Source organism: Rhipicephalus microplus, chromosome 10 (genome assembly GCF_043290135.1).
Source record: "Rhipicephalus microplus isolate Deutch F79 chromosome 10, USDA_Rmic, whole genome shotgun sequence".
NCBI lineage: Eukaryota > Metazoa > Arthropoda > Arachnida > Ixodida > Ixodidae > Rhipicephalus > Rhipicephalus microplus.
In genome coordinates, this window is record NC_134709.1 from 38,198,177 (window position 1) to 38,212,288 (window position 14,112).

A 14,112-nucleotide genomic window follows, 5' to 3' on the forward strand; every position below is an offset into this window, starting at 1 on the left:
ATCCAATGGCTTTTCTAACGTTATCACCACTCCGACTCGTATTGAACAAAATAACGCTACATTACTCGACGTGTTCATTACTAACACAGAAGCTACAAACTCTTTATCTGGCGTACTGAGTGCACCCATTAGTGACCATCATCTCGTATTTATGGTTACAAACGAAACAGCGTGTCATTCTCAGTCACAACAAAAATAATCAATAGTTCTTCAAAATATGAATGAGCACACATTATCTGCATTTTGCAGACAGATACCGTTGACTGATTGGTCAGACGTTATTTGTGAGCAGGAACCTGATTGTGGCCACAACTGTTTCCTCGAAAAACTAACAAAAATTTATAAGCAATGCTTTCCGTACAAAGAAAAGAGGCCTGCGCACAGAGCTAAAAAACCTTGGGTTACTAAATCTTGCATCAAGGAAATAAAACGTAAAAATAAACTATTCGAACACTTTTTGAAAAATAACAATGAAGAGACGCTAAAACGTTTCAAAGACCAAAGAAACAAAGGTACCAGTAGGCTGCGCCACGAAAAGCGAAAGTACCTAAACATCACCTTCAACAATGAAGTAATGAACAAATCGGAGCTAGCTTGGTCAAGACTGAATGAGTTCCTTGGCCGTAAAGGTAACAACTTTCGGCCCACTGAGCCTGGGGTGAACGGTGGCACTATTCGCAATGCTGATTTAGCTAACGTGTTCAATAACTATTTTGTGTCCTTAACAAAAAAAGCGCACAGGCCAGATTGTACTACATATTTATCAGGCAGTACTCCTGAGAGCGCGTTTTTGGCGCCGACAGTAGCCAGCGAAATTGCCCACGTTTTCTCGTCTGTAAAGAACAGCACATGTTGTGACGTATATGATATTCAGATTAGACCCATTAAACAAGTGCTGGACCTCGTTGCTGAATTATTAGAACATATCTTCAAGCTGGTACTTTCAACTGGAATCTTTCCACAGAAACTGCAAGTGGCGAAAGTAATCGTGTTGTACAATGCAGGGGATAAGAACTTGCTCAACAACTACCGGCCTATATCTATACTGCCAGTAATATCAAAAGGTTTAGAAAAACTGATTCACAAACGTATGATTTCCTTTTTAGATAAACACCATATCATCACTTCATCACAATTTGGATTCATGAAAGGCTGCACAACTGAGCATGCTCTCCTATAGCACAGACGGAATTCATATTAGATGCTTTTGAACGTCAACTACACACACGAGGTATCTTTATAGATTACCCAAAGGCGTTCGGTACTATAACTTCATGTCACACTTTTACAGAAATGCAATCACTATACGGCTTCCGAGGTGTCTTTCTGAAATTATTTGAATCTTACTTAAAGTATCGTCAGCAGATGGTGGTCATCAACGATCACACCTCCAATTTACAAGCAATTTCAGCAGGTGTGCCCCAAGTCAGTAGCCTGGGACCCCTTTTATTTTGCGTATATACTAATGATATCGTAAACATTGACGCATCTGTAAAGTATGTTATATACGCAGATGACACGAATTTCTCACTGCTCAACGCTATAAAGATTTAATCAATGACGCAAACCAGGTATTATTAAATCTAGCGTCTTGGACATGCAATAATTCTTTAAAATTAAACTCTTCAAAAACGAGAGCTGTTCACTTTAGGCCTAGAAATAAACCACCACTTTCGCATGCCCCGTTAATGCTCGGCACCTCGGAACTTCACATAGTATCAAGTGTTAAATGTCTAGGTGTAATCTTTGATGAACATATGTCATGAAATTTCCACATTGAAAAGTTGTCTTCACGTTTATCCAGAATAACTGGAATCTTGTCTAAGGTGCGTTTCCTGCTTCCTAAAAAAAGTTAAGCTTCTCATCTGCAAATCGCTGTTCTTATCACACATAAATTATTGTCATCTGGTTTGGGGCACAACAACATTAACGAACATTCACAAATTACATGTCATACAAAAAAGGGCAGTTCGCGCCATTGCAGATGTTTCGTATGGAAGGCACACGTCACCGCTTTTTGAAGAAATGAACTTATTAACCCTACCAGATTACTATAAAACAAGTCTTATGAAACCCTATTACGCAGGACTGAAAAGTGATAACTTTTTGGGCACACTTGCTCGTATAAACCGGCGGACCCTTTTTTATAACACTCGTCATGTTCACACGTGGATTCTTCCACGCACGCGCATGAACTACGGCAAGGAGATGCTGCGCTTTCTATTGCTGTTCCATCTGAATCAACTAACACTATGAAAATATTGCTGGAGATGCGTTTTTGTCCTACCTGTGTAATGCCATTGTATTTCTTTTTTTCATTTGTACTCTCATTGATATGTTATGCGATTGTCAAAATGTAAGTTGGTACATTGTTTTAAAGGTTCATCTTTCAATCTGTTTCACTAGCATTATCTGTCTATATACATTCATATGTAAATGTTTATGCATTCCTTTACAGTTCTAATTGAGCAAAATAGTGTTGTCTGATTTATTTTATACTATAATGTACATTCGCCTATCCCTGCCACTTTGTACGGGGTCGTGGTCCTAGTCAAGCCCGGGAAGAGGCTTTTTGACCCCGGCTCTCAGCATCCCAAATGATGGCATGTTGGAATAAATAAAGTTTGAAATCTGTGCACGTCGCGCGCATCAAGCCGTTTCATGAACGTTAGCGAATAGAAAGAGTGTATTTTGTTGTTGTTATTATCATTGCTGTATCGTACTTTATTATTTGTACTTTCTCACATTATTATTGAGCTTTCATTTTCTGTTAAAGCATCGGGACGACGCCTTTTTCAGACGGGGGCTTTCCTCAAGTTTTGCCATCACCCCGTTACACTACGTTCAGCGCAAACCGCGCCTACGATGTTCGAAACGCTTCGAGGCTGTAGTAGATCGTTTTGTTAAGATTACGCCCAGTTCGTGAACAATACAGACGATTCTGGAACCTATGGCGCTGCTAGCGATAACGCCAGAACATTCCAGGGCAAGTGTGTAAATGCCGACGTGCTTCGCCTTTGGTCAGTTGGTCGATGGCCGACGCTCTGCTCGCCGCCATCAGTACCAACGTCTTGCTGTAATCCGACTTTCCTTTCACGTGGCCACAAGTTAGGCCCGAATAAACAATTTATCATCCGACCGTTCAGTCTTCTGGCTTCGGCCACGTCGCGACCCCCCGTGACAATATTGTGAAGAAGATGCGCATCCATCCGGCAGCATTGCCAGCGCTCGGCTCGCGCTTCTGATCATTGATGTGGCTCCGAACGGTTCTTCACGCTGACTCGCCGCTGACGACTGTCACGTCCCGTGAAAGCCGATAAACCTCGTCACGTTTACGATACGTTACGTCATCCTCGTCGTATACCGCCGCGGCCGCAAGCACTCAGACGCAGACGTCCTGTCTCGTTCACGTTTATCCCCAGATTAGGCGTGTGCATCCGCTTGCGTCCGCCCCCCTGTCATCTCTTGTTGTTATTGTTGTTGTTGTTTCCCTGTGCAAATGGCTCGTACCCAAAGAAGGGGATTGGCCTCATCTCTTGATCTCGACTCGATAGCCACCGAGGAACGCCGTGATGCTGATGACTTCAGATGGATGGCGCTCACCCACACAGGGGGATGGGCCAAAAACCGGGCGGCAGTATACTTAAATGAAACTAAAATGAAACTAAGGCCAATCTGAAAAGTTAGTTGAGATAATACTACCAATAAACAAAAAATGTTTGCTGAGCAAGCGGTCAAACCATCTTTTGTTTTTGATAGACATCGCTACAAATTGTAATCTAAAGATCTGAAAAGGTTAGGGTTCACTAGCACGGTAATCGTTTAGTTGCGTTAATGTAATCAAACATAGTGGAGCATATACCACTGCGCCAGTAACCAAATGAAGTACCGCCAAGTGATAAAAGTACTGGTAGATTTACTTGTATTTCTAGCTTTTATAATGGGGCTACTAAAAATCTTTTTCTCTGGTGAGAGTAACGACGACAGAATAAAAAAGAAATGTTCAATTGTTTCAATTTCGTTGCAAAAAATGCACAGCCGTGACCCGTGAATGCGCATCCTCCTCCTTCTTCTGCTTTTCTTTTTCTTCTTATCATCATCATCTCATGGCTCTTACCCAATGCAGGGGATTGGCCGAGTGTTAGGTGAATTTTTTTTTCTTCGCAATTCTACTCGTGTATGCTAGGGATAGGTTACACAACAAATAATTACTGAATAATGATATTTAAATGTTTAAAAGAAGGAAGAATTTAGCTCTATATTCTTTTAGTCTGACTGATAAATTTCTCTATGGCGTTGTAAACATTCCTGCGACTTTAGTCCAGAGTAGAGGCGCCGAATGATAGATGATGATATGTGGGGTTTAACGCCCCAAAACCACCATATGATTATGAGAGACGCCGTAGTGGAGGGCTCCGGAAATTTCGACCATCTGGGGTTCTTTAACGTGCCCCCAAATCTGAGCACACGGGCTTACAACATTTCCGCCTCTATCGGAAATGCAGCCGCCGCAGCCGGGATTCGAACCCGCGACCTGCTGGTCAGCAGCCGAGTACCTTAGCCACTAGACCACCGCGGCGGGGCGGCGCCGAATGATAGAACTGATTCGGATATTTGCAGACCCAAATTTCGAAGAGGTGGTGCTATGAATCTTCTTCTCAATGACGTATACCGGCGACAGGATAGAAAGTAATGACTGATTGTTTCCTCCTCCTTGCTTGCTTGCTTGATCCTTTTTTTTGTGTGTGGCTCTGCCTCACTTCTGGCCTAGAAGCCGGCGGTTAATGTAAGTCAGTACCTTAAAATTATCCAGGCTAGGGAAATAGGATTACTTTGTTTTTACTTGGCGGGATTAATTTGGCATAATGTGAAAAAAATGAGGGGGGGGGAGAAGAGAAATAATAGAATTTGTTGAATAACTGATGTGTCATCGTTATATGAAATTTTTCTTAAAGTTAAGTCATTACAGTGTAATAGTTGAATATTAAATGTTAGATTGGCCAGTAAAAATAGAGAGCTGATCAATGGCTTAGCGTCTTCTTCACAATATACACAAGTTTCTTTTTCTCTCATTGTTATCTTCTTTCTTTCCCTCTTTGTCTTCCCCTTATTTATCGCTCTTTCTTTCTTCCCAACGCTAGGCTTTACTCTCTCTGCTCATCTTTTGCCTCTACCTCACCTTCAGATTTCTACTCCAAAGCCTAAGTTTGCTTTATCACCCCTTTCTATACTATAGCAAACAATGCTCTGCTACGTTTTGTTGGCATGCCAGGCTTTAATCCCCTCACCCCTTCCCCCAGTGCAGGGTAACAAACCGGACGTGCGTCTGGTTGACCTCCCTGCCTTTCATTTCTTCCCTTCCTCCTCCTCCTCCTCCTCCTCCTCCTCCTCCTTCTCCTCCTCCTCCTCCAGGATAGGCGAGTGGCTACGACGCCGTTTTCGGATCGTGGGTACGCAGCTTCGAACCTCGCCTTCCCGGAACATTTTTTTAAATAATATTTTTATCTCTCTGTCTGTCTGTACTTTCTAGTCCGTCAGAGTTTGTTAGATTCCATGTCTTACAAATCGACGCACTTGTTCTGGGCGCGAAACAAAAGATGGCGATGAAAAAGCGTGCTGGTTCAAAAAATAATTTTCGATTTTGAAATTATGACCAAAATATTTTATCTAGCAAGGCACCGCTCGTTTAATGCACATGGCAAATCTTCCATGGTGGGTTGCGCTGAGTTGAAGGGGCAATCAATCAATCAATCAATCAATCAATCAATTTTCTATCTATAACACACGGCAAACATCAAGTAAAAAAGTATACTGTGGTTGATTCGTTCCTCACAATCTTGGTGCAACCCACTCCGCTGAAGTTTTGTTTTGTCGCCTACAAAAACTTGGCTACTCACAAGGGGGACTGGCCACACGGTACCTTATAAAGAAAACTTATAGGCTATGTGACATAAAAAAGAAATCGGAGAAAGGCGGAACGTAACGTAAATAAAAATCTTGAAAAGGGCAAAACAATTCGAGAAGATTGGAATAAAAGAAATATATATATATATATATATATATATATATATATATATATATATATATATATATATATAAAAGAAACGAAAACTGCATCCATCAAGCTGTACAACTATCAACTTATCCTTCCGGTTTCCTGAACGGTTGGTTGTTCCTCAGAGTCCTGGACGTGAATGAATTTGGATTCAGTACTTAGACGATTCTTCTTTTTTTTTTCTACCAACACATAGACTTTGATCTTAATGACCCGGACCCGGCGAACGCTGTCTTTGACACTAAATAGTTGCGCCAACGTGCGTTCCTAACTTACCTGTATACTTTACTAAATGACGCACTCTTTTAAAATTCTTACCATTCAGTATATGACACGCATATTGCAATGACAGTAACTGAACTGCCACCGTCGCGTGCCCTGAAAAGGGAATGTGAGCATGTGCCAAGCACGATAAAGGAACTGGGCTGATCCCTCATAGTGGGCATGTGCCATGGTCAATAGGTGAACAAGAACAAGAACTGGGTGACCAGGTGAACGCGTGGCGTCGATTCGAGGCGGCTTGTTAGAAATACCCAGCTACATAGCCTTCTTCAAGCGTCCCGCGTCACCTCGACAGCGGGAACATGGGCAGCAAATACGAGCCACCGTCCGGAGACAAACCCTCCGCGTCCAGGCCAGGCTCGTTGTCTCCTTGCCTCCTCCGCGTCAGGCACGACATCGCCGAAATCACGGCCGACCCGCCACCGGGGGTGTTCGTCGCGCCCAACGAGAGCGACATGACCCGGATCGACGCCATCGTCGTGGGTCCCGCTGACACGCCCTATACCAGAGCGGCTTCTTCCGCTTCCGAATCGCGTGTCCGCCCGGCTATCCCATGGAGCCGCCCGATGTCCGCTTCCTGACCACGGACGCCGGGCGCGTCCAGTTGCACGAGCACCTGTACAGCGACGGCCATGTCTGCCTCAGCATCATCGGCACCTGGGACGGGCCGCAGTGGAGTCCCGCGCTGTCCCTGGCCAGCCTTCTCGTGTCCATCCAGTCGATGCTCTCGGAAAAGCCCCAGTACAACCGGCAGCTCTGGCGCCAAGATGGAGGCGCCAAACTCCGGCATGGCGTCGTCAGGGTGGCGGTGTGCGACGTGGTCGAAGACTGCCTCCGAGAAGACTGGACTTACCCCGCAGCCCTAAGGGACAGCGTGCTGACGACGTTCGCCGGCTCCTGTGCGAAGCTCGAAGGCAGACTCGACGCTGGGCAACACCTGTGCGGTGCCGACTGCAGGCCACTAGTGGGCATAACGGTACAGGGAACAAGCCCGCCAGCGGTCGTAACGGTTGCAAGAACCTGCTGCGGCGGATCCGAGAGCTGAAGGCCAAGGTAGAAAAAGACGGTTGATCGAGCCGCTGTGTCCGCGGCGAGCCGTGAGCAGTAGTGAATGTGGGAGGGCCATGGCGTGAAGACTGAGATAGGGTTTCTAGTAAACCTTGCCTCGATGCGACTGTTGTAGGGTTCGCAAGCCTGAAGTTAAAATAGGACAAGTGACCTCGGATTGGACTGTTTGGGAGCGCGGACTGTATCGATTTCTGTGTGCCACAAGTTTTCGTTGTAGAAAAAAAATTAAAAAATCAACGGCTGGTTGCTAGATAAATCTCGTTTGAGGCGCAATAAACAATAGTGGAACGGGAATATCCTGCTGTGTTGCGGACTATCTTCTTTCAAATGTGTTACGTTGGCACATCTTGTATTGTTCGGAAACCACTCCCTTTAATCGACTGAGTGGTTATAGCGACAATCAAAAAAACGCTGACAAGTATTCATCCTGCAGTTGCAAAATATTGTGATAGTTCTATAGCTGCTGCTGTTTACGAGCTTGCCTCGGTGTAAATAATTGTACTATTTTATCTTTGTCTGATAGAAGTCATCGTAATGTTCATTTCTTAAAGCTTCTGAATATTTCAAATAAAATGAAGAATTGTTAGGCTGCTTTCAAAACTGTTACCTAATAGGGCTGCTATGAAAATGGTTGCCCCAGTTATTCGAAAGCTTTCAGAACAGAATTCGCTTTGTATTCGTATTCGATTCCGTGTCGTCACTATTCGAATCGCATTCGATTTCGTTATGAAGTTCACGATTCGCGTACCCCTGTTTTTCGCATCACTAATGCTCCATTCCTACAGCATCCACAGTAGTGGGTTGAACCTTATTGCACGCGTTCGACCAACGAGTTTCCACTGCAACGCCGCCGTATTCCTGCCCACTTCGAAAGATCAGTGCGTCATTTGGTCCAGGGTGTTCGGGATGTTTTGGAAGAGGCGTCCGGTACTTCAGGTACGGGTGACACAGCGCGACCATGCCAGCAATGTTTCATCCGCGTTCCGTCTGAGCTAGGATTCGTGTCGCGCAGGTCCCGCACGAGCCACCCGATTTCGTGTTAGTTCGCTCTGTTGGGCCTAGTGGCGCTGGCATGGGCCGTAATTAACTTAGGATAGCAAGAACGCCCACCCTTTCCGTACATGCAAGACGTAGCGAGGTCATCAGTATTATGCAGGGGTTTGAATTACGTGGCCTGCACTCGAGTCTTCGTCCTGTTTTTCATGGTTTTGTGGCTAGCTCTTGCTAAATGGTGCTCGTATATTTTTTTTCGCCTATCGTGGTTACCAATGCTTTGTTCGGGTAAGCATAAGCGTGTGCAGGGTTGCACTTCAAGGGGGGGGGGCATTAATCGCAGCGCCCCCCTCTCCCTATCATGTCAGTGATGTGAGGATGTCTTGGTGCCCCCCCCCCTCTCGCCCCTTGCCATATAACGTCAATATATGGGGCTTACATTGAAATTGTATGTACGCGCAAGGAGTATCTTTGTCGTCGACGTGATTTTTTTATAGTAAAGGGTAAATCCTGAACTTAGTCTCGCGTGTCGTTTGTTCAACGTGCGGATTAAAGCGTGGGAGAGCTGCCGACGATTGCTGCTCAAGCAGAGAGGAGACGCGAGGACCGTCTACCGTCGCGCAGAAGGCCGGTAGAAATAGAGGCGGGGGAGGAGTGGGGTCTGCTTCAAGTGCGTACTTCAAGCCAGCGAGCGTGATGTCCCGCGTTCGCGCGGGGCGTATTGTCAGAGCGGATTGGCGGGCGGCTCGTGCTTTAGCGCATGTTGCGTTTATACCGCTGAGCTGAAGCCCTAGACACCTGTAAGCTCATTTCGTACAGACCGAATTACAGCGCTTACGTATGAACGAAAATGCCCCTGTTGTCCCAAGGAACGCTTCGTAACCCGGGGTAGGTTCAAAATGAGTTCACAGCGGGACGCGTGCTATGAAGTTCTCGCACCAGCTGGCCGTGATGTAATGCATTCTGATGGAGTCTGCCTGGGCTTACGCGATTCGTTATCTCGTCTTGTTGTCACAACCGTCAAACGACCTTTCGCGTTATCTGACGTCAAAAAAAAAAAAAAAAAAAACGTACGTAATACGCTACGGAGCTGTGTTTGGACAGACGACGGTGGTTGCAAGGCTGACAGCAGCACATTTTTGTACACGCAAACAATCAGTCGTTTGCACCATGCAAACACCCAGTCGTTTTATCCCCGCGTTTTTTTTTTTGTGCTCTTCGCGATTTCTTCTGTTCGTCAGGTGCGCCGAGGGGGAACCGGCCCTGGTCCAATCAGGAGTGGAGCTCCGTCCCCGCGCCGGTGACGAAAACTTAGAGCATCGCTCTACGTCACCCCGTCATTGAAGAGAAAACGGGTCGAAAATCCTCTCCCCTGACAAAAACCGGTGACGTCATGGTGACGGGACGCGTCGTTTGACGGCTGTGAGAACGAGCCCTAAAGGTGGACTGAATCGCGTTTCAATGGAGCCGCTTGTAGTTCACATGAAAAGTGTCACGCAATTTCATACAGCCAATACGGCCCTGCCGCGGTGGTCTTGTGACTAAGGTACTCGGCTGCTGATCCGCAGGTCGCGGGCTCAAATCCCGGCTGCGGCGGCTGCATTTCCGATGGAGGCGGAAATGTCGTAGGCCCGTGTTCTCAGATTTGGGTGCGCGTTAAAGAACCCCAGGTGGTCAAAATTTCTGGAGCCCTCCACTACGGCGTCTCTCATAATCATATGGTGGTTTTGGGACGTCAAACCCTACAAATCAATCAATCAGTCAATACAGCCAATACGGCCGAAGCACGAAAAACAAAACTTCAAATCTTTGACGTCACTTCAACGTTCAGATACGCACGTTATAGCGCAAACTCCTACAAAGAAACATTTACTTTATCGTCTGGTAATGAACTTATGATGCGGAAACTACAGACGATAGAGTTGTCATAAAATAATTTGCCAGTCTGCACTGGTTTAACGTTTCGCTTGAGCGCCCCCAGGTGCAAATAAAACCTACCACGCTCCTACTTCGCTTCTGCAGGGTTGCAAGCCCCATGCGCGGGCCAAAGTCGATCATCCGGACCTTTCCTCGCTCCCGAACGACACTCTGTGCAAAAGTTACGGTACCTTTATCGTTGTCATCGCATCTTTTACGCTGTTTTATTTCGCTAACAGTGTCGCAACATCGTCAGACTATTTCAGACACTCTCGTAAGTACATACCCCAATGAAACTCAACTTTCTCTATTGCCCATCGTGCATTCTATCCTTCCGTTCTTGTTCTGCGCTGTAGAACACTCTGCGCAGTCGCTTGTGACGTTTTATCTGCACGGCTAAATAAAGCTCAGGGGCTTTCTTCTCGTGTTAAACAGCATAGTGGCAGAACGGTAGGAGCATCTGACCTTTGTCTTCCTTTAACTTGCAGAATTATGCTTTCAAGTCTGACAGGGGACATGCCGAAACTTCGTTTTGTTTTCGGGCTTGAAATCAACTTCTTGCAAGTTAAGCATAAGTAGTGGCAGAACGGTATTTTTTTTTCTCGCAATTTTTGTTAACTTGAAAGGCAGCAGCACTCGAGCTATACGTTTTCAACTATAGCGTTTTTATGACTTACATTTTTACACGTTTTTTTTTTCGATAGCATGAGAGCTGGCTCATCTTTCAAGTTAAGCTATAGAAACGTCGGCGAGACATCAATCACGTGTGACGTAATTTCTGTAAAGAATAATTGTCTAAAAAAATTGATGTTTTCACGCCCTGGTCGCAGGAGGCAACACGAAGGGGAACGTTGCTCCCGCCAACCGCTCAAACCATGGAGGTGGGGGAAACAAGTGTCCCTGGTCCTACGATGGAAATAATGGTACTTTATATACATATATATTAAGGCATCGTGAAATGCGATCGATATGTTAAATGAGTGTTTAGCAATGCATGCGCTTCGGCAGGATTTTGTCATAGCGGATGCAAATTCGTGTTGGACCACCGTGGGACTTCGGAAACGCTGGTGTGCCGTGCCACCGGGGGTTCCTCAACGCGCGCGCATTTCCGCCGCCGTGCAGGGTGGAGACAACGGCGCCGTCTGGTGCGGCGTCCGCCATTACGATGCCCTCTCCGCCAAACGCCGTGCAAGCGTATCAACCGAAACAGTCGCGACAAGCCGGGGGAGCCGAATGGCGGCGGCCACCAATCGGAAGGCGGCATTCATCTTTTGACTGGATAGCTCCGCCCTGCAAGGGGGCGCGCGCATCGAAAAACCCTAGTGGGTGTGGGCCAAAGTTAGTGTGGCTAGGGGGGGGGGGTAGTGCAAATGCCTCTTTTGCACCACCTGCCGATACCTGCGCGATGTCTGAAAATACCGAGAACGGGCGCATGAACCTCTTCCGTCGTATTCCGTCTTTAAGGCACAGTGCGTGACGTCAGTAGTCTGTTTGGGTCTTCTAATCCACCTGATGGCAAAGCGAAACCATTTTACAGAGCCGCATGCTACGACCGATGTGGATCCATCCGCATCAGCGCTAAGTTCAGTTCGAAGCGCTCATCTAAAACCGCCGCCGCGTTTTACGTGCACTATACGTAAAACACGCGAACGCCAAGCCTGAAAAAGAGCGCGCGTATACGGTAAACGCCATGTGCGGGTCATTTAACGTAATGGCCGTGCTCGTTTTGATCATGCTATTCGGCTACTCCCACTGAGCCCCCCCCCCTTTCCCCTGAACTATAACTGTGTGTCGCCAAGACAACACGAAAGTTGATGTGGTAGCGCTGTTGTTTAGCGTTTGCTGTATTTCGCATTTACATTTTAGTCACTTGACATGGGTTCACGAAAAGACGATCTAGTCTAAACGAACGTTCGCAGGTGAGTGGCGCGTCTTTAACAGCGCATGCGCCGTCCGAGCGCACTTCGACGTAGTCACAACAACAACAAAAAAAGCTTGACAAATTTTATACAAACCCTGCGCGGGATTGATTGATATGTGGGTTTAACGTCCCAAAACCACCATATGATTATGAGAGACGCCGTAGTGGAGGGCTCCGGAAATTTAGACCACCTGGGGTTATTTAACGTGCACCCAAATCTGAGCACACGGGCCTACAACATTTCCACCTCCATCGGAAATGCAGCCGCCGCAACCGGGATTCGATCCCGCGCCCTGCGGGTCAGCAGCCGAATACCTTAGCCACTAGACCACCGCGGCGGGGCATAAACCCTGCGCAGTATCGTGGTTTTGACTTGTACAAAGCTCCAGAAAGTTTGACTACACGGCGATCTACGCGCGTTCGCAGGACCCAAACCGGACCGTTGGGGCGATCTGGTGTTCTGCATGCCGGGTGCCGTGTGCGACACCGGCTTCTCCCAGTCGCCCATCGAGATACCTGCGGGTCTGGAGGACGAGGAAGGCGACTTCGTGTTGGACAACTACGACAGGCACTTCAAGAAGTTCGACGTCAACGTGGAGGGCAGCGCGGGTGAGTGCTCGCAGCGAGTTTCTTAGCACCGAAGAACGCGTAGACACCTTTCACGATCTGCAAGTGTGCTTCCCTGCACTGTTTGTTCGTCCGTGTATTGGTAGCACCTAATCTGATTTAAAGGGGCCCTGCAACACTTCTTGAGCATGGTCTGAAAACGCTGCCGATCGGTAGTAGAGGGTCCCGAGAACACGCGTCCAAATGTTATAGCGCAGCACGCGGCCCGGAATTCGCAATAAATTATCAAAGTCAGCTGAAAATTGCCTTCTCTTCCCTCTACAAATGACGGAAGACGCACGAAAATCACACTTAGATCGCCCAGCTATCAGCCATTGGCTGATTTGAACATGGCGCGCTCGGTTGTTACAGAAAGCGCCGCGAGAGGCCGCCACTTGTTCACGCGCGCGCGCGCAATCGCACTTAAATCCGCGTATTCGGGGAAAAAAAAAAAAAAAGTGCTCAAGGTCACGAGGCACGCGTCTCATCCCTCCCTGCTTAGCTTCCAGCGCTTTCATCGGGAAGAGAGAAGAGAGAATGCGATTGCAGCGTGTGACAAATCTAAGTAAGTCTGCTTGTACTGGACGGATTCCTTAAATTTTTGTGGCGTTGAGTTTGTGAGGCAATACGCTATTCCAGTGAATCAATTCCATGGATACTCAAAAAAAGTGTTTCAGGGACCCCTTTGAGTGGAGAGGCGGCTTCGTCAGGGCACAAAACCGGAAGCAATCCAGTACTGTATACTCACACGATGGACGTGATCGCGGACGGATAAGTCACATGACGTGTGACGTGATTCTGATCTCTCCGCAACAGCAATCACGCGACAAGGGAGAATCCAGGCTACAAGCGAATATTTCGGCATTACCCCCCGATAATTCCCACCAGTGTTGTACACGTTCACCTTCAACTGTAACACAAGCTCGTTCCTTCCCGATTTTGGAATGAGTTCCCGTTAGAAGTTCCTGAAATGCAAAAGGAACTCGTTACAGTTAGGAAAATCGAAACCTGTCGTTACATCAACGTTGCATTTGACTTTCAGGGGCGAAGCTCCTTAGAACCTCACAATATCCGTCCAGCCACCGTAGTCTACAGCGGATGTAGAGCTGGCGCAGGCGAACAAATGTAAACATCTGTGAACAATAAAAAGGTTGTCGAAAGGCTATTCACCGTAACGAGCAAAATAAAAGACCAGAAAAACGTAAAAAGGCCCACGTTTAAGCACCGATCAATAGGAGGAGATGATAGAACTAAAGGTTAACAATAACAA

The 14,112-nt window shown here is 46.9% G+C and overlaps 2 protein-coding genes across 3 annotated transcripts in view; both read left to right on the forward strand.

Annotated features, from left to right (window-relative positions):
- Positions 1-6,890: 6,890 nt before the first annotated feature.
- LOC142774215 (ubiquitin-conjugating enzyme E2 Z-like) lies at positions 6,891-7,382 on the forward strand. Its single transcript, XM_075874610.1, has one exon. It carries the CDS (start codon positions 6,891-6,893, stop codon positions 7,380-7,382), a length of 492 nt encoding a protein of 163 aa, XP_075730725.1.
- Positions 7,383-10,424: 3,042 nt separating this feature from the next.
- LOC119181800 (carbonic anhydrase) overlaps positions 10,425-14,112 on the forward strand; it is a 32,960-nt gene continuing 29,272 nt past the window's right edge. For both annotated transcript variants that reach the window (XM_037433044.2, XM_075875489.1), the window contains exons 1-2: positions 10,425-11,238; positions 12,663-12,845. In XM_037433044.2, coding sequence (XP_037288941.2) covers positions 12,701-12,845 — 145 coding nt within the window. In that variant the 5' untranslated portion in view covers positions 10,425-11,238; positions 12,663-12,700. The remainder of the gene's footprint in view (positions 11,239-12,662; positions 12,846-14,112) is intronic.

Coding starts and splice junctions, on each gene's coding strand:
- LOC142774215 (XM_075874610.1), top strand. CDS start 6,891: ATGGAGCCGCCCGATGTCCGCTTCCTGACCACGGACGCCGGGCGCGTC.